The following is a 21,253-nucleotide window of genomic DNA, read 5'->3' on the forward strand; positions in this document are numbered from 1 at the left end:
TCATCACACAGGCTTTCTGCTGCCAGGCACAGGCACTGATGATATGAAGGAGAAGATTGTTCTCTCCATGGGTAACTTACCTGAGCTCCATTTATCTCCAGAAGTCCTAAGTTATGGAGCTAAGGGCATATGGGTGAAGGATGGGTTAGGTACCCCAGAACAGACGTAGCTTTTTACTTCTGGACAGTTACCTTCTCAAAGGTAAATACCAGTCACTCCCCAGATAATTCAGGGCTCAGAAACAAAGTACTGCTTTGAAGGGCACATTATTTAAAGAGCTGAAAGCAAATTATTTGGACCCTGTTATACACAGAAGTCGTTTATAAGGTGTTTGTAACCTTCCTCCAATTTACATGTATCAGTTTTTATGCTATACCAGGCATTTTCCACAGTTTTATCTTCAACAGTATCCTGTGAGGTGGTCAGGATCAGCCCCATTTCACAAGAGTGGGTGCTCAAATTGGCCAGATGTTTTACAGTGCCAGTATCTGATGCTAGAGCATGATGCTACACAGGATTGGGAAATCTGTAAATGGGAGCACATGTCACCACATCAGGGTAATGGCCAGGTGACACAATTTAGTATACAAATCAGGGAGATTTCTTGTTTATAAAGGTGATCTTTTAGCAATTAATGAACTCACAACTGGACAGTCAAAATTGCTTATCTTGACAACCAAAATAGCTCCTAATTTCAAATCATTGACTAATTAGCAGGAAGTGATTAATTGCTCTGGGCACAACCATTTATGACCTTGAAAGTGCTGATTCTGCATATGGGTTAGCTGTTATATTACAGGCACCCAGAAAGCTTACTGACTAACCTGCATTTTCTGGGTAGAAGAATATAATTTAATAATTGAAATCTTCAGATAATCGTAAAGTGTCATTTTATCGCTCAGTTTTATTTATCCCCTTCTTCTCAAAACCATGTACTTGACTTGCTGAGCAATAACAGTGACAAAAAGTAACTGATTCATTGACATATTTACTATGTTTTAAATCTTGCCTTTCATTCTCCAAGGGGAGGGCACAGTAAATAATTGCTGACATGGAAGGACCAAGGACATCCAGTATTTGTGGTGTCTATAAGCTTTTGGAAAATCAGCTAGGCTGTGGTGAATCACATTTACCTTTGTATGTGAATCAGTCCTCATGCAAAGGGGTCAGACACTTGGACTGCCTTGAGTAGTTTGCCAATAACTGCACTTGCTATTGATCATGGCTGAGTAATTCCTCCAGCATTTCCTCCATTCTTCTCTCTGATTTTCATGTAAAATACTGAGGGTTCTTTCTTCTCTTTGGCCCAGTGATGAACACAAGACACACCACGTAGGATCTTTGGTCTTTGGGAAGAGTTGTAATCCTTGCTACTTTTGTGATCTCTGGGGAGCTAGTCAGAAATACAAAACCGAGAGCCGCACCCAGACCTATTGATCAAAACCTGCATTGTTGACAAGGTCCCCTGGGTGAGTCATGCATATTAAAGCTCAAGAAGCACAGCTCAGCCTACAGTTTGCAGTCTAACAGTAGCTTTGATAATGGATTATATGACTGGTTAATTATTGGATAACTAGCTCTGAGGGGTCACAGTCCCTCACCTTCCCTGGGTCTCAGTATCCTCACACAGAAAGCCCAAGAAGTGAAGTTCCCGTGATTGCTAAGATATGCCTAAGCTCCCTTTGATTTCTAAAGTTGTAACTACTTCATAGCCAGTATGACAGGCTTATCAAAAATCATGGTCAGGTTAAACATAGTCCTTCCCCTCAACTGTCTCACAACACAGGGAGATAAAATGGACACTTGCAAGAAACAACCAGAAGGAGAAAAAAATCAGACTGGGTTTGAGTGTTGTATGGCATCAACATGGTTTGCATTCTCAGGAAAAGTGAATCAAAGGCTTTGAAAGATGAGAAAGATTTATGTAAATGGAAGGGAATGAACTGGGTTTTCTGGGAGTGAAGGCACAGCATTAGCCAAATGCAGAGAGAAGTGGGGAAACACCTCTCAAGAGGCAGGGGAAGGACAAATCATGAGGGACCCTGACAGCCAGCGTGAGCATTTACTTGCATGTAGCAATGTGAATTGAGAAATAATGTGATCAGAAAGAAATTGGAGAAAAATGTCTGCCTGTTGATGTCTCACTGAGAGCATGGGGTCAGAGAAGCCATGTGGAGGCTGTTGCCCTAATCCAGACACCCTAGTATAAGGAAAATTTATTCTTAAAATGGCAACTGAAGGACTCAGAGGGAAAGGCCTGGTGGAGGGCACTCTTTTAAGAAAGGATCATTAGGACTTGGAGACTGGTTGTGGATGAAGGAAAAGGAAAAGTAGGGAGAGAGGCGTTTTTATGTTGGAGGTCAAGAGCAAGGACTCCAGCTGAATCTTGTCGTTACAGCTTACTAGCAGTTGCACTTGGGAACCTGATGGATCCTTTCTGTTCCCCAAAAGTAAAATGTGGTTGATACCAACCGCCTCATTACTGAGAGGAATCCATGAAATGATGTGTGTGCTGGGACCATAGGAACTACACGAGGGTTGTGGTTTGGGCTTTGGGCTTTTTTTTTTCTCTCTGTAGAGTTAAGAAACTGAGAGCAGAAGGAAATTGTGAGGAGAGTCCACAAGCAATGTGATCCTACACCAGGCAGACACTGAGTGCCTCCATTTCTTCATCTATAAGGCAGAGAGCTAGGGCTGAGGTGATCTCAGGTCATTCATTCATTCCCTGCTGGAGCACTTGCTAGCTGAGTAATAAACATTCTGTGATCATGAACAAGCTTTTCTTTGTTTCCTAACTAGGAAACAGATCAAGCTAGTTCCAAAGGAATTTCAACATATTTAATTAGATTTATTGGTCTAAAGACCAACTGCAATAGCTCACATGATCAAAAAATTTATTCCTTACTGGTAATTTGTATACTTAACTTTAAAGCTCCAGAGTGAATTACTTGCCAAATGAGGCTTATTCCTAAAAATCCATTTGGATTATTATTACCAGTTAGTTTGAATAATTGAACTCTATGGTATGTCACTTAGCTAGGGTAAGCTCGCTGTATTACTGCATGTTCTGTGCAGTGAATTAGTATGAATTGCAATCTTCTTTCACACTATATGAGTTAATAATGTATGCATATCTGTTCCCAGATACTGTCTGTGGATCTGAATCTTAGATTATTTACCTGACTAAATAAAATGTACAAGTGGGGATGCTTAGTGAGGCATCTTGAAGTTCCAAAAGCCACAATCACAATTACTTCTCTTGTTTTTTTAAGGCATACTTTAAAAAGTTTTTTAAGACATCTCATGAATGCCTTCTCTAAGCACTGGAACTACATTTTTTAAATCCTTCAGAAATGTTAGGAACCACTATCTAGGCTTGCAAGGGGCACATAATTTTAGAAGTATATACTTCAAGTGGTTTTCTATATTTAAAAAACTAATTTATATCTTACCTTAGAGAGTTCTTATTTAACTTTTTATCACTTTAAATTCTTTTTTAAAAGAGTAAGAGAGTGATACACTAAAGTAGGTAAATAAGAGAACAATAACTTGAAAGGCAAGTTCTTACCATCTGTCACACGAAACATTCTTGGTTTGTATAACTTGGAAGCCTTGTGAGTCACAGTCCTAGTTTATTTCATTAAATATCCCTTTCTAGAATTAGTCAAAATGATATAAATTCAATCCAGCAGAGTCACCAAATTTTAACTATTCAAGCATACAGGCACAGGAGACATTTTATTCTTTTATCTTTAGCATTCATTATGTAGATTTTCTTATAGTCACTGATGAAATAATAAATGCAATGATAAAGAGTTAATAAAGAAGCTTTAATTTAAGAAACACTTGTGTTTGCTTCCACTACTTCTATACTCTGTCCAGCTCCAAGGCTCGCATGGCATAAAAGTGCACACTGTTGTTGAAAATTTCTAATGCCAGATAATCTGAAAGTCCTTGGGCACTGCATGAGAGTTTGTGTGCAAAGTAGGCCATTCTCATATGGTCAACTTTAGTTAAGTTATGTTGATATAATGCACTTAGCTAAAACTGTCAATCATTACTCTGAAATTGGTATTTACTAGGTAGATCAAATCAATATAGAACCAGCTGTATTGGATTTCAGCACTTCATTGAGTTTCTGGCATATGTGTATAGGAAACTTAAACTCTTCAGTATTTCTTAACACAGTTTATTTTATCAAGTTGTTTTCATATTGTGTATGCTTTGGCCTCACATTTCAACTAAATACATTTAAAATACAGTTTAACAAAAGAATTGACATGTAATTTTTGAGGTTTTTACAAATATGGGATCTTCACGATCCAAAAACATGACAATAAATTGTCATCTCCTGGATAACCTTATTTACTTACACAGCTAAAAGCATATGTTTGTATGATTACGTGCAGGTCTATTCTATTTTGTGGTTATGCTACTTCAACATTAATATTTTAACAAATTCGAAAGTTAATCAATACCTTTCTTTATTCTCTGACATAACATATAGACTTTAGAAAGCTTTAATTCTGTTACTACCATCTGATTTATCTAATTTATATGTATATTGTCAGGTGTTTTAGCTCTATCCCTTTCCACCATAAACTAGGCATTACTGTCATTTTTTTTATTTTACAATCAATGCTTTTTTAGATTTGCTGTGGTATATTTGCCAATATCTTTTTTAACCATTCTTTCTTGTATCCCATTTCACCCATTAGAGATCGTGTAACTTCTGCTTGCTGTATGTATTCTAAAATCTCCCTCAGTGAAGTCTACTAGAGGTAAAAATCCTCAGTTTTGGCAGCCTGAAAGTATCTATAATTTGCTCTCATCTTTGAAAGATATTTTTGCTAAGCATTGAAGACACTGGCCCCTGGCATCCATTGTTACTCTTGACAGGTACCCCATCAGCCTAATGACTGTTTCTTTTAGGAGATCTGGTTTTATTTTTTTCTAGCTGCTTTTAAAGATTTATCCCTCTCCCTTTGGTGTTCTCTGTGAGGTGTCTATGAGTGGGATTTCTTCTTATTCAATACTGCTTGAGATTTGTGGAAGTTGCCAGATCTGAGAATTGGTATCTTTCAACATTTCTGAGGAATTCCCAGTCAATCTCTGTTCAAGTATTGCCTGTTACCACTATCTCTTTTATTTCTATCTAGAATTCTGATTATCTCACCCCCAGTTTTTCTTGTTTCAGTTATTTTGTCTTTGGAGGATGCACCTGATTTATTTCTCTGAATCTATCATTAGCGTGTCTGATCAGTTTTAACTTGCCCATTGTATTTTTCATTTAAATTATTACATTTTACTTGATAGAAGTTCTATTTTTTATTCTTTTTCAAATGTATGTGGTCATTCCTTAGAGTCCTTTGTTCCCTACTCATGGGACTTACATTTTTAACATATTAAATATGGCTCTTTTGTATGCTGTTTGAGCATTTTAGTGTCTTTGAAAGCCTTACTCTGCTACCTGTTGCTTCTTTTGGTTCTCACCCATGCTGCTTTATCTCCTTGTGTGATCTGTGTGATTTTAGTTTCTTACTATAAATGCTTATTTTCCCATGGGAATTACTTGAGCTCTAGATTGATGACGATTTCCTCTACACAGGATTTGCATTTGCTTCTGCCAGATATTGAGAGCCATAACCCAGCCAGAACAATTTTACATTAAGTATCTGTTTGGTGTTTTGCAAACCACACTGGTCAAGTGAATGTAGACCAGAACTCATATGAAGGCCATTTTTGTTTATAAATAATCAGAGGGGACTTTTTTCCTCATCTACTCAGAATCAAGGTCATGCCAGGCAAGTTTCCTTGGCTATCTTCTTCTGTGCATCAGACTTACTTATTTTTTCTTCTTTACACTTAAGAGTAGAGCCCTTTCAAGTATCCCAGCTCTGTGTGGGGTCCCCCATTAGACGACTCCATGCTGCATAAAGCCATTAAAACAGATATCCAGGGCCTCCCCGGGTTTAGGAATAACTCTCAGAGCCAAAGCCTGCTTTGCTACTTCCATATCTCCTGAGACTCCAGCTTTCCCCCTTGCTGGAATTTGAAGGAACTTGAATGTTCCCTGTACATCCCAACCCAGCAATGCATTTCAAAAGGCTTTCAAACATATTAGCGCAGTATGTCAGTTGTTGATGAAAGTCTTTATATAATTAAACTGAGATCTAAATGGGAAGCTATGTATATGGCTATGTAGATATACAAATGCATTCGTGTATTTATAGCATTTCATTTATATATACTTCTAACTTACCTCCAGTAGCATCTGATAATACCTTGATATCTGCTATACACTTTAATTTTTTCAGTTATTCTACCAGGATAATTAGCATACCTTTTGTTACTTGTCTTCTTTAAAAGATAAAAAATATATATTTGGTAAGTTGCTATTATAGATTTAAAGATAGTTAGCTGTTACCTTAGTTTAGAATTCTTATTATGTTATGCAGAACTGTAGAATTTCTCAAAAACTGTCAAAATAACAGAGTCATAGAAACAGTTATATCTATGTCTAGTTGGTATAAAGGGATTACTTACATTGAAAATGTTAGAAACAGTTTACCTGTTGTGCAAATGTTAAGGTTGGTAAAATATAAAGATGCTTTCCTTTGAACAAATAACTCATTCTGGGAAAAGTTGGGCTTGTTTTGCATTTTAGAAAAATCACATAATTGTAAAGTTTGTAGTAATTCACAATTTCAAAAAAAAAACCCTTAAAAATGGTGACTCCGTTTGTCTAATGAAGACTCTTTTAAAAAATATGATTTCATATGAGATGTTTTCTTCGGGGAACTACACATATGCTGGCAATCAGCGAAGGTAAGCAGCTGTAGCCAGCCCACCCTGCCCTGTCTCCCTAATCAATGGCGTTCTTCTTCCAGTACGTGCGAGTGTCTTTTGATACAAAACCTGACCTCCTCTTACACCTGATGACCAAGGAGTGGCAGTTGGAGCTTCCCAAGCTTCTCATCTCAGTTCATGGGGGCCTACAGAACTTTGAACTCCAGCCAAAACTCAAGCAAGTCTTTGGGAAAGGCCTCATCAAAGCCGCCATGACAACAGGAGCATGGATCTTCACTGGAGGGGTTAACACAGGTAATTTTAAGTGGGACAGAGAAAGGCTACATAAGGCATAAGGATGTTGTAAATAGGGTAATTTTCTCCTAAGGTTGAATATGTATTCACCTGCCTCATTTTCTACCCATGTGCAGCCACACTCTCCAGTTACCTCCTAGCAGGTTCTCTCTCCCTCCTTTATCTAATTGATAGCTGTAGTTATTTCCCCACCAAGAAGAACATTTTACACATAAGAATCAGGCTGGAATATTTAATTCTTCACTACACAGAATTTGTAAACATGACTGATGGAGTTTTCATGGGATGTTTTCAGTACCTCAAGTGACCAAATAAGCATCCAGGAACTTTTTAAATAATAAGTTTTGCTCTAAATCAGAAGATCTGCCTCTGTTCTTTAAATGATTCTGAGTTTGATGCAGATAGCTTTAGTTTTTATAAAATGCCCTTATCATCAGAGACATAAACTATGATGGCGGTTTTTGTATTATGTGTTTATTATTTAAAATATTTCATTCAATCAACTCCCGCACCAATGGAAGACACACCCCATTCTGAATTCCAAACAGTTTTTTCTGTCTGCTAAATGAGTTTCTACTTGCGAGACAGACAGGCTGTCAAATCAGTTCCTATAAACCCACTTCTAGTTTGAAGTGCTGAACTGTGGAACGTTATTAATGTGCACCAGATAATGGAATGGATGCCTTTAAATTGTTTTGACATATTTCTCCAGCCAGAATCAGCAATGCCCATTGAAAGCATACAAGTAATGCTGCAGTAACTTCATTGGAACTTGTTACAAGGCTCCAAGTCTATATATGTGTATAGGTTTGGAGTTATTGCAACAATTTGAACAGAACCCTGGACCAACCAGCTCTAAATACAGTGTTGTCTCAGTGAAGTTTATTTGTTTGCTTGTAGTTGGGAGGTGTTTGAGCGAGCCCCACACTCAGCGTTCCCCTCCATATTAGAATTGGGGAACGTTCAGCCTCTGACTCCATCGGCCCCTCTCAGCAGTGAGCTCTTCAGCCTGTCCATGCTCAGCATTGTTCTGCGAAACCCCGACTCAGCCTCTAAAGTGACGTGATCCTGCTCGGTCAGCTCTTTACTGTTTATTTTGTAGTAATCAAATATCTGCAGAGCAGTTTTCTTTCAGTGGCTGTTCAGGCTTTAGGCTGCAGCTTTCATTGACAGCTCACCAGTGATTATTCAGCTTTTTTGTTTTCCTGGGATAATATGCACCTCATCTAGAGACCAACTCAAGTGTTTCTAAAAGTGCAAAAGAAATTCTTCACAGTCCTCTGTTTTGAAGAACTGGGAACATTGTTCACTGTTTTTCTCCTTTCATGAAATGCATCCAGTACCAAAAGAAGAATTTCCAGCCTAGATCTCTGCCTCACCTCAGGTTTAGGGTTCAGTCCAATACCCAAAGTGAGGTTCTAATGGTGGCACATTCAGGTTAGGTAAGAGGTAATGTAGAATTGTGGCAGATGGAGAGCCATGCCATCAAGTTAAATTTCCTGTCCAGGACTGGCCCTGGAAGGAGTTTTGTATATAAATAGAAAAATATTTACCACTAATATCCACAGCATTATTCTTTTGTTTGTTTCTCTTTGCCAGGACTCTCAATTAGAAGATCCACAGATAAGCCACTAAATGACATTGATGCTCTTCTCAGACATGCAGCCTAGCTCAACATGGATTAATGGCTATTTACGCTCTTGTTATTTGATTTTTTTTTTTAAGGTGGTTCTTTCTGTTTGATGTTATGAATATTTCAAACTTGAGTCATTCACACACGTACGTTCTCTCCCATGATTAAATTGCCTGGTGCGTTCTGCGTGTTAGTTAGTTTGGTGCATGGTTTCTGAGGCCTTACTCAGTGCTGGCAGCTGAGGCACAGCCAGATGGTAAGATTACTGACCCTCCAGCCTTCCCCTCATGGGGTTTTGTTATTAGAGGAGACATCCTCACATGTGATTATAAATCACACAAGAATATGTTATGTGACATACTGAGCTATGCAAGATATGCAAACTGCAATCCTGTTCAAATGGAGAAAAAAATCAAGCCCACCTTAGCATACGTCTAGGAGATGGCACTAGGTGTGACTCTTTTTCTTGAGAAATGAATGGTGGATTTTGATAAGTGGAACCATCTTTTCTTAGAGAATATACTTTATATGTTCCATAGAAATGATCATTTGAGAGGGAGGCTAAAAGATTAGAAATTACATCTTCCTTAAGTGGTTTATAAAAAGATAAGATACAGATTCCTTACCATCTTATAAACTGAATTTTTCACTTTTAACTATGGCAAGGAAGGCCACAATGATGAGGAAAGCCATTATGCCAGAAAAGGAAAATAATTAGAATGATGAAGATTAAAAAGGTGTATTTATATATTTCAAGCATAAATTTTCCACAGAGTATACCCACATTTTCCTTACAAGTAGGGTCTGCACATTTTGTGTCCATAAATAGGAAGGTGAAATCAAGGTTAACAAAACCTGTGCTAAGTAACTACTCTATCTGAATGACCATAACTCATACACAGATTGTGGTGTAGATTTAATACAATATTATATATGGTGCTTTTTACAGGATTTAGTCATGTACTGGTTCCTAGTTATACTGTTATCATTGTGCTTCTAAAACAATAAGATTCCCTACATTTAAAGAATTGGATTTATCCTTTTATTGTTATGATTGCTTTTAAATATTTTTATAGAAAATAGAATTTAAATAGAATAAGAAATGCATTGCTAGAGCTCCCACAAATGTATCTGGCATTAGAGCCACAGGCTTATGTCTCTCCTGAACACATGTAGTTTCTGTCAAAAATGTGTCAAAATGTTATATTCAGTGCATTTAATCTTGCAAGAAACATTTATTGCAATTTCCTTTAGAACAATGGAAAGTAGTTGCTTTAGGAGATAAAAATAATACTTTTCTTTTTCCTCTTAGGTGTTATTCGTCATGTTGGAGACGCCTTGAAGGACCATGCATCTAAGTCTCGAGGAAAGATATGTACCATAGGTATTGCACCCTGGGGAATTGTGGAGAACCAGGAGGACCTGATTGGAAGAGATGTAAGTCCAGGGAACTGACCCTGTGTGTGGCCTATCCTATGGGCATCTCAGAAGAGTAAATTAAATTAGAATTGAAAATAGGTATATTATAGGACCCTTTTAGTCCACACCTTCCAAAAGGAACCTTATGTTAGGAATAGTGTCTTGGGAGAAATCTATCCATATAAACTCCTATGTCAAGTCTTAGAATGAAAGAAGGTCCTTAGTAATACTTATCAACTACCCTGTTGATATTGAATCATATAATGATGATACATTAAATGGGAACCTCCTTACCCCAGTTTCCAGCTTCTTTATTATTTGAGTGCCTCTCACCTAGCTCAGGGGAGCTCCAGAGGAAGATTCTTTCCATTCAAGCTGTGGCTTCCCTGGTTGGCCTTTCTTTTGCAAAATGCTTGGGCAAGGAGTGGGCACAGTTGGGGTCTTTATTTCCCACTCTGGAACTACTCAGAAACTCTTGACCGAATTCAGCAGGGTAACTTCTCTTTCCTGCTCTAGGGTCCAGAGCCACGCACTGACCCATCAATCAATCAACAGTTTTGCCAGAGACGATTTGGACTTATTTTTTTCTGAGTCGTCATATCTGTTTCTTCCAGGGGTCACTCTCTCTCTTTTTTTAAAATCACAACAAATTATTCCTCCTTTAGAGGGTTTTTTCTCCCGCTAACCATCAGACCTTTCTCCCTGTATATCACTTTTCAAAATTCCATTGATAGGAATTGTAGTTCAACTATGTATACAGATTGCTATACTTTGTTTGCTTCATCTTTTCTCAATAATTTTGGCGATTAATTATTTATCATTCCTTCTCTACATGAAATCAATATAGTCCTCCCTTTCCAATCAAGGCCTGCCATAGAGTATGACAAATATGCTAAATAAGTACTTTTGTTCAAGCACAGTAAGGTCTAAGTCAAAAAATTAAAAAAGAAAAAATCAAAGAGGTTGAGAATTAAGCTGCTCTTAAGTTGTTTCTCCTATTGTGTTTCAATACAGTGAAACCATCTTATTGCTAAGCAATACCATCTATGCAATTTTTTAAGTGCAGTGCAAAATATTTTGAATAAAAAATCAAATATGAAATGCCATAAACAAATACTGTTTATATCCTTTACAATCTTTAAGTGATAAGAGGTATCCCTATTTAGCTACCAAGTTACATGTAGAAACACTAATTTATCCAGGATATATAGTATAAGAAATGAGATAGTTTTATCAGTATCAGTGTAATTTTCCCTAAACTCAAAGTTATTGGCTATTTTGTATCATATACAGATAGAAAATCTCAGGGCAGAAATTCCCAAAGTGTTATGTAGACAGAACTTACTGGAAAAATAAGTGTTACTATTCTTTTCAGATATCTGGTACTAGTCTTTGATGGAATATACTAGGGTTAATACTTGCCTTAGACTCAAGGTTGACTTTTAAATGTATGTTGGCTGTGAACTAGAACAAATGTATTTCTTAAAGAATTAGAATATGCTAGAGTGCCCTAACACTGAAAGCATTAAATAATGCATTTTATTAACAAATTAATTAATCATTTAAAATGTGATGATTCAGAAGTCATGTTTAAATGTTCATGGTTTCAGGAGCTCTACTGTAAACCTGTGCTCTTCTTGCTCAGTTTTGTGGGTGGTAAACCCATTTTGGAACTTTCTTATTCAGATGAACTATGCATATGTGGAAGCTGATTATTTCTTGATTCAAGGCAGAGTAACCAAATAATTACCTCAGTTGACTAAGCATTTGTAGAGAATGCTGACCAACTACCTTTTTGTGTCATTTTGTTTCTTCATCTTATAAATCCTATATAAGTGCAGAAACACTAAGCTTATATCACATTTACTTGCCTTGCTGAGTTGGAAGATTCATTTTCCTCCAATTCTAGCTTTTTTTTTCTGATTTTTACCTCTCATGATCCCCTTTTTCAGTTTCCTTTTCTTTCTCCCTGTTTCTTCCCCGTTGAATGCCAATAGGAACTCACGAGTGTCTCTGCTGATGGAACTTACATTGTCTGACTTCCCCATGAAAAAAATAGTCTTGATCCCAGCACAGAGGGCAGAAAAAGCCACTCCTGTGTTCAGTAAAATGTGCATGTTCATTGTCTCTCCTCTAGGGGGCTAATAAAGCAAATAATGGCTCACAAAGATCCAACTGATCCTGCAGAGAGACCATCAAGAAAGGGAAGTGGAACTGTCAGGTTATAGAGAGCACAGGAAAAATAGTTGTATTTCAGTTTGTTAGCAAATCTTTAACTAAGATCTGTTGAATGTCAACTGTTCTGGTACATTTTCCCCTCCAAACTGGAGATCTGCAGTGCGCATAGGATTTTTCAGGCTCTTGTATAGTAATAGAGTTTGTTTCTCAAGTTGTAAATTATTTAACGCAAAGCTGCTGTTTTTTGATGGACAGGCTTTATGATAGTTTGAGGGGAATTTTTCTGTGTTTACTATTTTAACGTGATAATTAAAAAGGAATGTGATGCTAGGTTGTCATAAAAGAGAAATATTTGACTGAAACATTCTTAGTTACTAGTGAAATTCCCCCTAAAAATCATCCAAGGAGAAGTGTTGTCTGATGAGCTTCTCGAGTATTATAACAATTTTCATAGCTAGCTTAATTTAGTGCCTTCTATCCTTTTTCTTCCATTTTATACAATCCAACTCACACATAATAAACACCAAAAATAAACCTTTCAGGATCAGACATCAGGAAAAACTAACACGTTATTAAAAATCTTTAACTCTTCATAATTCTATCAAAATGCAGTCATTTGAAAAAATAGAATTAATGCATTTTGATCAAGTTTGTGTCTGTATCCAGAATAAGGATGTTTACTTGAAATAAATACAAATATAAAGATGAGAGAAAGGCTCTATTTCTTATGCCTCGTATTTTCTTACAGTAGATTTTTTTTCCAAACTAATAGAAAATATAGATTATTTTGTTTCCGTAGGCCTGGCTCTCACATGAGCACTTCCAGAAGCTGAACATTCAAGTACTAGTGAAATTATTTTATTGATGGAAGTGGTAGACACAGCAGTTACTATTCATCTTAGAATTTTCATGTCGCTTTGGAATGGTACTACAAAGGCAAATACTAGTCCCACAAGTAAAGAAAAAAATTATCGTGCCCTTGGGTGTGCTTCTAGGTATTCTGAAGCATTTACCTCCCTTCAAGTCTTATATCTCTTAGCTAGGCTTCAAGTTAGACTTTAGAGGGCATATGTATCCTCAGAGCTCAACTTAGGGCCTCACACATAGTAGGTACTCAATAAATATTGATCAAAATAGATTAGGCTTTATGAAATTCAGGCTACAGAGAAAATAAACATTTAAAAAATATGATGGTAAATCTTACTTAGCTCACAACTTCAACTCTACTCATATTCCTGAGCTTGATCATCCTATAGTGACTATAGTGGGGACATGATTTAATCAAGCATCTGAATATAAAGCTCTCTTCTCATGTAGCAACTCCAGATGGACAGTGGAGCTTCTGCGTGCTGGGCATGAGGGCAAAGAAGTGAGGAATGATAACAGGCCTTTCTCTAACCTTTTGAAAGATTCATGATCCACCCAAGTGAGTGATAGAACTAGCTTTGATTCTTTAAATATCTTCCACTCTGTTTAACCAAACCTTTCAATTAATAGACCAAAACAACAGACTTTGGTGAGGAATGATGTTATGAATACTGAACTGGTGATAATTTTTTTGGCCTGCTATTAGACCTGAAAATGAGTATTGTCCAGCTATTAAGATTAACTCTACCTGTGTGATTTCTCCATATTATTTCTACTGCCCCTTTCTTCAATACAACTCATAACCCTACACTTCAGTCAAACTGAGCTCAAAGCTCATTTCTGCCAAGATGTCTTCCCTAACGTCCCCCATAATGTCATATCCCTGATCATCATTCTCCTCCAACTGCCATCTTCTCCAGTTTAACTAAGAACCCCTCAAAAAAACAGGTATTAAATTGCTTGGTTTCTTATCCACCACTAACATAATACTTTGCATGAACATGAGGCATTAACTGTAACTTAAACTCTATAAGATTTGGTTTCTTCATCTCCAAGTGAACTATCTTTGTACAACTTTGATGAGCATAATCATAATAATAGTAATTATAATTTGTTGAGCTTATTTGAGGAAGTTCTCTCTGATTATGAGATATGCATTGTCACATCAGGAAACTAAATAAGGATTAGAACCAAGATTCATTGTTTCCAAACCCCATACTCTTCAGTAGTAATTTGCCAAGTAAAACATAGGAAAATATTTCATGATACTACATTTTTGTTAGTTGAACTGTTGGCAAATGTCTTATGCCTATGAGTTGAACTCAAAAATAGACTCAATGAGAGTGATCAGGGCCCTTTCCTTTGTCCCTAGAAAATCTCCATCTAGATAGATGATTATGAAAGCATCTCTAGTGTAAAGCCCAGAAAGAACTTCTGATGAATTATAGTTTTCCTATGACTCATTTTACACTTAGATTCCTTACTTTAAAAAACTGTCTGACTAGAATTGTTTCAGGTAATTGAGTCATTTCTGAAGCCTTTATAATTTGTCTTTCCCAGAATCTAGATTAACAAAACACATGCCAAGTTAAAAGTCCAGACATGATCACAAGAAAGAGCACTTTTCATTTTAACTTGAGGATGAAAATTGTGTTTGGGAAGATTTCCAGCACATCATATTATGTGGTTATTAAATTATCTTGACATTCAATGATATCTTCTATTCTCCCTTAACTATAGGTTTATGCTCAGAATTTGATAATATTTTAGAGTTCTTATATTTAATTGGGAAATGTTCTTTTGATGCCATCTTTATATTTCAAGCCAAGAAAAATCAAGTTTAATAACACAACTGATTGGTAATTCCGGTGTGTTTATCAACTTAGTACATTTGTCATTTATTTCTAAGACAAGCCAAATATGACTTCATATTATAAGCTCAGAAAGCTTCCCAGTGGTGATTTTTGCAAGGAATTTATTGGACTTGTATGAGTAGGTTATATAAGATGCATAGAGAAGATGTGGCAAGAAAAGTCAGAGACAAGGAGACCCACCCATGCCTGTTAACAGCTGTACAGGAGCCAGTACTAGCTGCACCTGGACCACACTCAGGTTCTGGGCTCCATTCAGTTACCTTGAAGACAGTGTTGAGTTTGGATTTGGACACGCTGATTTCACAGCTTCTTTGAAATGTCATTGTGAAAATAATGCAGCAGGACAGTGAGTATATGAGGTAGAAGCTCAGGAGCAAGATCTGGCTACACACTTAGATTCGGAAGACATCTAATGTAGATGACAATTACAGCCATTGCAGTGAATGGGATCACCCAGAGGGAATGTGTAGAGTGAGGAAAAGGAGAGCCTCCACCTGGATCCTGACGATACCCAGTATTTAATGGTTGAGCAAGGAAAAGCAACCTGCACAGGAGACCAAAAGCAGGGCCGAGAGGTAGGAGCAAAGTCAGAGAACGTTCTGTAATCCAAGGGAAGCATGTGCTCCAGAAGCATGGTGTAGAGGGCAATGCCAAGTACAACTGGGAGGCTCAGGAAGATGAGCACCTGGAAGTGTTCATCCAGTTTATCAAGACAGACATCGTTGGCATCACTGGTCAAGGCCATTTCCAAAAATGATGGAAGGGCGAGCTGCATTGCAGTGGACTGAGGGAGAAGTGAGGAAGTAGAAATGGCAAGTGGGCAGTACTCTCTCAGAGGTTTGGCTGTGATGAGAAGGGCTGTGAGTAGCCCAAAGGAGCCACAATTTGAGGGACTTTTTTCTTCAAGATGGGAAAGACTTGAGCGTGTTTATATCTTTATTTTAGAAAGGGAGACAGGAATAAACAGGAGAGGATTAATGCAATCAGTCCTGGAAGCGCTGGGGTCTGGAGCTGAGGGGGAGGCTAACTATCGGTACCCTTGTGACTGAAAGAGAAGAAGAAGGGGCATGGGAACATGTATGCAGAGGGCTTGTGGCAGGATGTTGGAGTTTCACCCTGGAGGTTCACCATTTATCACTGAAAGAATAATGATAACAATAATAATAATAATAATATCGACACTTCTGTGGAGCTTAATATATATCAGCAATCATCTAAGCACTGGACGCACTCATTTAATTCTCATAATGGCACTCAGAAGTTGTTATTTTTAGCATCACTATCATCCTTCCTAATTTCCTGATGGTAAAATTAAGCACCAAGAGATTCTAAGTAACTTGTCCAATGTTACATGACTAAAAAATCATGTAGCTGGAATTTAAACCTTAGCCGTCTACTTCCCAAGACCGTATCCTTAACCTATTATGAATACTATATCTCCATAAATAACGTGTCTCCATAGTATCGGCAGCTATCATTGGAGTTTATGTGTGCACTGTTCCATGAGTTCTCTATCTCATTTAATCCTTACAATATCCCAAGGAGGTGGTTAAAATCATTATTAACCTCCATTAATATATGGAGACACTGAGACACAGAGAGAAACTAACCTGCGTAGGGTCACCCAGCTGGCAAGGGTGTAGGCACAGAAGTCAGATCATCCTCCGAAAGAGGAAGGATGGTGACTGGGGTCAGATGTGTAGGGAGAGTGGAAGATGATAGTCACAGCCTCAGTGGAAACAGGTACTAGAACCAATCAGAGCCCAGGGAAGGAACGCCAGGCAGCACAGATGTTGCAGCAGAGCTGGAGATCTTGAAATGATGATGCACCAGGAAATCTAAAATAGAGGTAAGAAAAATATATTTTGAAGTCTCAAAGAAGATGATAATACACTAGTGTGATATCTATCTCTGTGTAACAAATAACCCCAAAACTTAATGACTTAAAACAACATTTACTGTCTCACAGTTTCTGTGGGTTAAGAATTTGATTATTTTTGTGTTAGGAATTTGTGAGTGGCTTATCTGGGTGCTTCTGGTGTGGGTCTCTCTCAAGGTCATAGTCAAGATGTCAATTCGGGCTGCCTCATCTGAAGGACTGAAAGGGGCTACGGTACCCTCCTCCAAGGTGACCTGCTCACATCTGTTGTAGGAGCTCCTTGCCATGTGGACCTCTCCCGAAGGCTGCCTTTTTGTCATGGCAGCTGGCTTCCTCCAGAGTATGTGAGCCAAGAGAGAGCAAAGAACCCTTTTATGACCCACTTTTGGAAGTCACACACCATCATTTCTGTTTTATTCTGTTTCTTAAAAATGAGTCACTGAATCCAGCCTAGACTAAGGGAAGATTTTCAAAGAATATTTTCTTTGAGCATATTTTAAAATCACCCCATGGATGCATGATAATTTCTAAAGCAAGTAACCCCTTGCAGAACTCAAGGGCCTTTTCCCACTGCCAGTAGGTTCTGTGTCTGAATGGTATGTGGCTCCCCTCAGGATAGGGCACAGGGAGGTGAGCCTATTTGGGTGGAAAGGCTGAGATGAGGACAGTGCAGCTCTCCGAAAGCCCATGAATTGACGGACACATTTTCAAAGTGCTATAAAAAGTTAAAACTGCTCCTCCAGTGGATTTCAGTGGGAGCCATGCAGCTGAGGTATGAGGGCCCTCCCTGGGTTTGCTGGTTTCTCATTTGGATCGCTGATCGAAGAAGCAGCATCTGGGTTTCAGTATGACCCTGCTTCATGTCTAGACTTCCATCTGAGCTGCCTGATAGGGAATAACAAGCCAGTGTCCCCACTAGTTCAGGCCTCACTACAATTATGAAGACACACATGCCTGCCTGCCTGCCTGCCTTCCTTCCTGCCTTCCTGCCTTCCTTCCTTCCTTCCTTCCCTCCTTCCCTCCTTCCTTCCTTCCTTCCTTCCCTCCTTTCCTCCTTCCTTCCTTCCTTCCTTCCTTCCCTCCTTCCTTCATTCCTTCCTTCCTTCCTTCCTTCCTTCCTTCCTTCCTTCCTTCCTTCCTTCCTTCCTTCCTTCCTTCCTTCCTTCCTTCCTTCCTTCCTTCCTTCCCTCCCTCCTTCCTTCCTTCCTTTCTTCCTTTTTTCCTTCCTTCCTTCCTTTTTTCCTTCCTTCCTTCCTTCCTTCCTTCCTTCCTTCCTTCCTTCCTTCCTTCCTTCCCTCTCTCCCTCCCTCCTTTCCATCCTTCCATCCTGTCTTTCTCCCCCCCCCATTTCATCCTCTGTCCCCATGTTCCTTTATCTCAGATACAGAGGTTGCTTCCCAGTCCTCAGCAGTATCCCCTCATCCCTCCCAGAAATGCATGCCTGATCCTAAGATAGCCTTGTCACTCCTTTTGTTTCTCTCTCTCCAAAGCACAAACCCCATTTTGCTGCCTGCTGGTGCCTTCCTGACCTCTCCGCACTACACAGTTCTTATTATTTCCTCTGGAAATAATCCAGTCAGCTGTCAGAAGGATCATCATGCTCAGTGGAGCCCCTGGCAAAAATGTCCAATAGCAAAACCAACCAAAATATCCTATATATTTAAAATAAGGCTGATTTCTTTAAATGTTTTTTGGCCTTTGCAGGAATTTAAGATCTACATGTGGTTCAGAGGAAAGAGTGTTAGTGGGGCAAATTTGGCCAAGGTACTTCACTTCTCTGAGGCTCTGTAGTTCTGCCTTTAAATAAGACAGGCACAGTCGCAGGGGGGCCATCAGGTGAGAAATTGGGGATCAACAGAGGTGAGGCTAAGAACCTCACCCCCCCTGTTTTGAGAGAAATCTGCATCCGTGGATGTTTTGTTGCCCTTGTCTAGCTTGGATTAATACTTAGTCTACAGGCACACACCTGATCATCTACATTTGCCCTCTTACAGCACTAAACTGTTTTCTACCTTTATCTTGCATCTACCTACCACTTCAGCATTTTATTAAAAATAATAATAATAATAAGAGAGAAATGTGGGATTCACATATAAATCAAGTATAAAAATCAAACGAATATTCGTATTTGACCTGATTGTTTATAGTTCATAATGCATGATCAAAACCGAAAGTTTCTGTGATGACTGCCCTTGCACTGTTCACCATGTAAGAACTTATTCACTATGTAAGAATTTGTTCACCATGTAAGAACTTGTTCATTATGCTTCAGAAGATTGGAGACTGTTGAGAATTAGGCTTGGGGTTGAATAATGATTGTGCATTGAGTCCCCTATACAGAATTTTATTGTTGTTAACAACCATTTGATCAATAAATATGAGAGATGCCCTCTCAAAAAAAAAAAAAAAAGCATGAAACAGATTAACCCATGTGAAAGTGTCTCTCATTGTGCCTAGCATACAGTAAGGGCCAGTGAATGCTAATTGTCCTTTCCTGCCTAAATTAAATCTTAGTTATTAGGAGGGAAAGAATGACTCTGTGGGTCACGCATTCCCCTGTTACTTGCCTGGGCCTCACCCAGGTAGTAAAGACTGGGATTGCACAAGGCCTGTGATAAATGACTCAGAAAGTTGATTTAACTCAATTCAGTTCTGTTCAGGAGAGGAGTCACAGTGGGCCAACCTGCCCTTGCAGTGTGGAAAGCACCACAAGATGGAAGAGACCCCAGAACATGAGCAAACTACATTTTTGTGGCCAACACACATGGGAGGTCATTGTTCAGTACTAACTTTAACACAGGCTGTCCAGAGGTAGGAATTTAGAGGTTCTACAGGTAGAAAATTTGTATTTTAGAGGTAGAAAAACCTTCAGAAATTACAGTCAAGACCTCTATTTTACAGGTGGGAAAACTGCCATCCAAGAAGTTCCTTTCGCTAAGTATATTTTGAACATTTACTGTGAGCTATCACCTAGAGGCAAAACTATATGTCTCCTCGAAACAGCATAATACGGACCACTTACATTTCCTCAAGGCATTTTTAGTGGGTAATTGAATGAATGAATGAGGTCACAGACTTGCCCAAGATCACGAATTAGTAGCTAGATGAGCTAAAATTAAAAGCCCCATCTTCTGACTTCCCACCAGGTACTCCTGGATGAGACCAGAACATGCATGTAAATAGCTAGGAAAACTCAAGCAGGTGTCTTAGGGCAGCTCCAAAATGATCAATTTAAGCTCATCTAGGGAAAAGAAATGCAGCCTTCTGGCACCAGCACATGAAGGATGTCCGGTTTTTCCGGTGTCTCTCGATCAATCCCCACCTGGCAAAGACAAATAATGATAATGATCATGACAAATACCTTATACAAAGGGCCTTTACCTCCAATAATTCCTTAAACAGCCTCCAGTGCATTGCCTCTTTGTTTCCGAGTCCCGGTGTACAGGATTTTACCAACCAGCCAGGATGGAGTGGTGTGCAGTGGCTTAATGAGTGAGGAATTCTCTCATCCACACTTGAGGGACAATAAAGGGAGGCAAAATGTCTTTCCTTAGAGGTATTCTAGCCCATGACACCCGATCAGTGCTAAGTATCTAAAATCAATTTCTAAGCAAACTTCTCTTCTAAATATAGATACTACTGTGTTTACCAATCACGGATGTTCACTTGATAGGTAGGCCTTTCCGACCCCATCCAGTCTTCCTCAACCCAGATTCCCCATCTGAACCAAGAAACAGGAAATTATTTTTGGAGTGACTTTCTTCTCAGATCTCTCAGAGATGACGCAGAACCTGATCCATCCTATATTCTTAAGAGAGAAGGTGATCAATTGTACACAATAGATACTGCAGGGCATTAGGACTTGACTCTCTCAGGAAACACTGAGTAACTTGCTGCAGTAATCTAATACATCTGTAAATCATGAACATGTTATAAGCATTTTTGGTAGCACACATGCACTCACATATACACATTTTCAAAAAGGTCCCATTATTATGAGCTCTTAACAATGAAAGTGGGTACGTGACCTCCAAAATTTTTGTCAGGAGGAAAAATTCATTTGTATTCATGTGATATAGAGACATTATTTTTTCCTATTTGGAAATATTGCAGGAAGATCAGCAAATCTTTTGTAGATATGCAAATCATAATTCACACAAAAATAGACTGTTGGTTTGTTGGTTACAAAGAATATTAAAAAGATTTGTAGGCAAGTTAGGCCAAAAGGCATTCTTCTGAAGAAGTATGTGGGAAGTTATTTTCTAACTTTGCCATTAATCAACCAAGAGTTTCAGAGCA

General features: G+C 38.5%; 1 protein-coding gene across 1 annotated transcript in view; it reads left to right on the forward strand.

The window, feature by feature from the left end:
• The window catches only part of TRPM3 (transient receptor potential cation channel subfamily M member 3), a 481,810-nt gene that overhangs the window by 244,903 nt on the left and 215,654 nt on the right, over positions 1–21,253 (forward strand). The window contains 2 exon segments of the mRNA XM_036893415.2: positions 6,891–7,104; positions 10,050–10,174. Of these exon segments, the coding sequence (XP_036749310.1) occupies positions 6,891–7,104; positions 10,050–10,174 (339 nt within the window).

This window comes from Manis pentadactyla, chromosome 3 (genome assembly GCF_030020395.1).
Source record: "Manis pentadactyla isolate mManPen7 chromosome 3, mManPen7.hap1, whole genome shotgun sequence".
Taxonomy (NCBI): Eukaryota; Metazoa; Chordata; class Mammalia; order Pholidota; family Manidae; genus Manis; species Manis pentadactyla.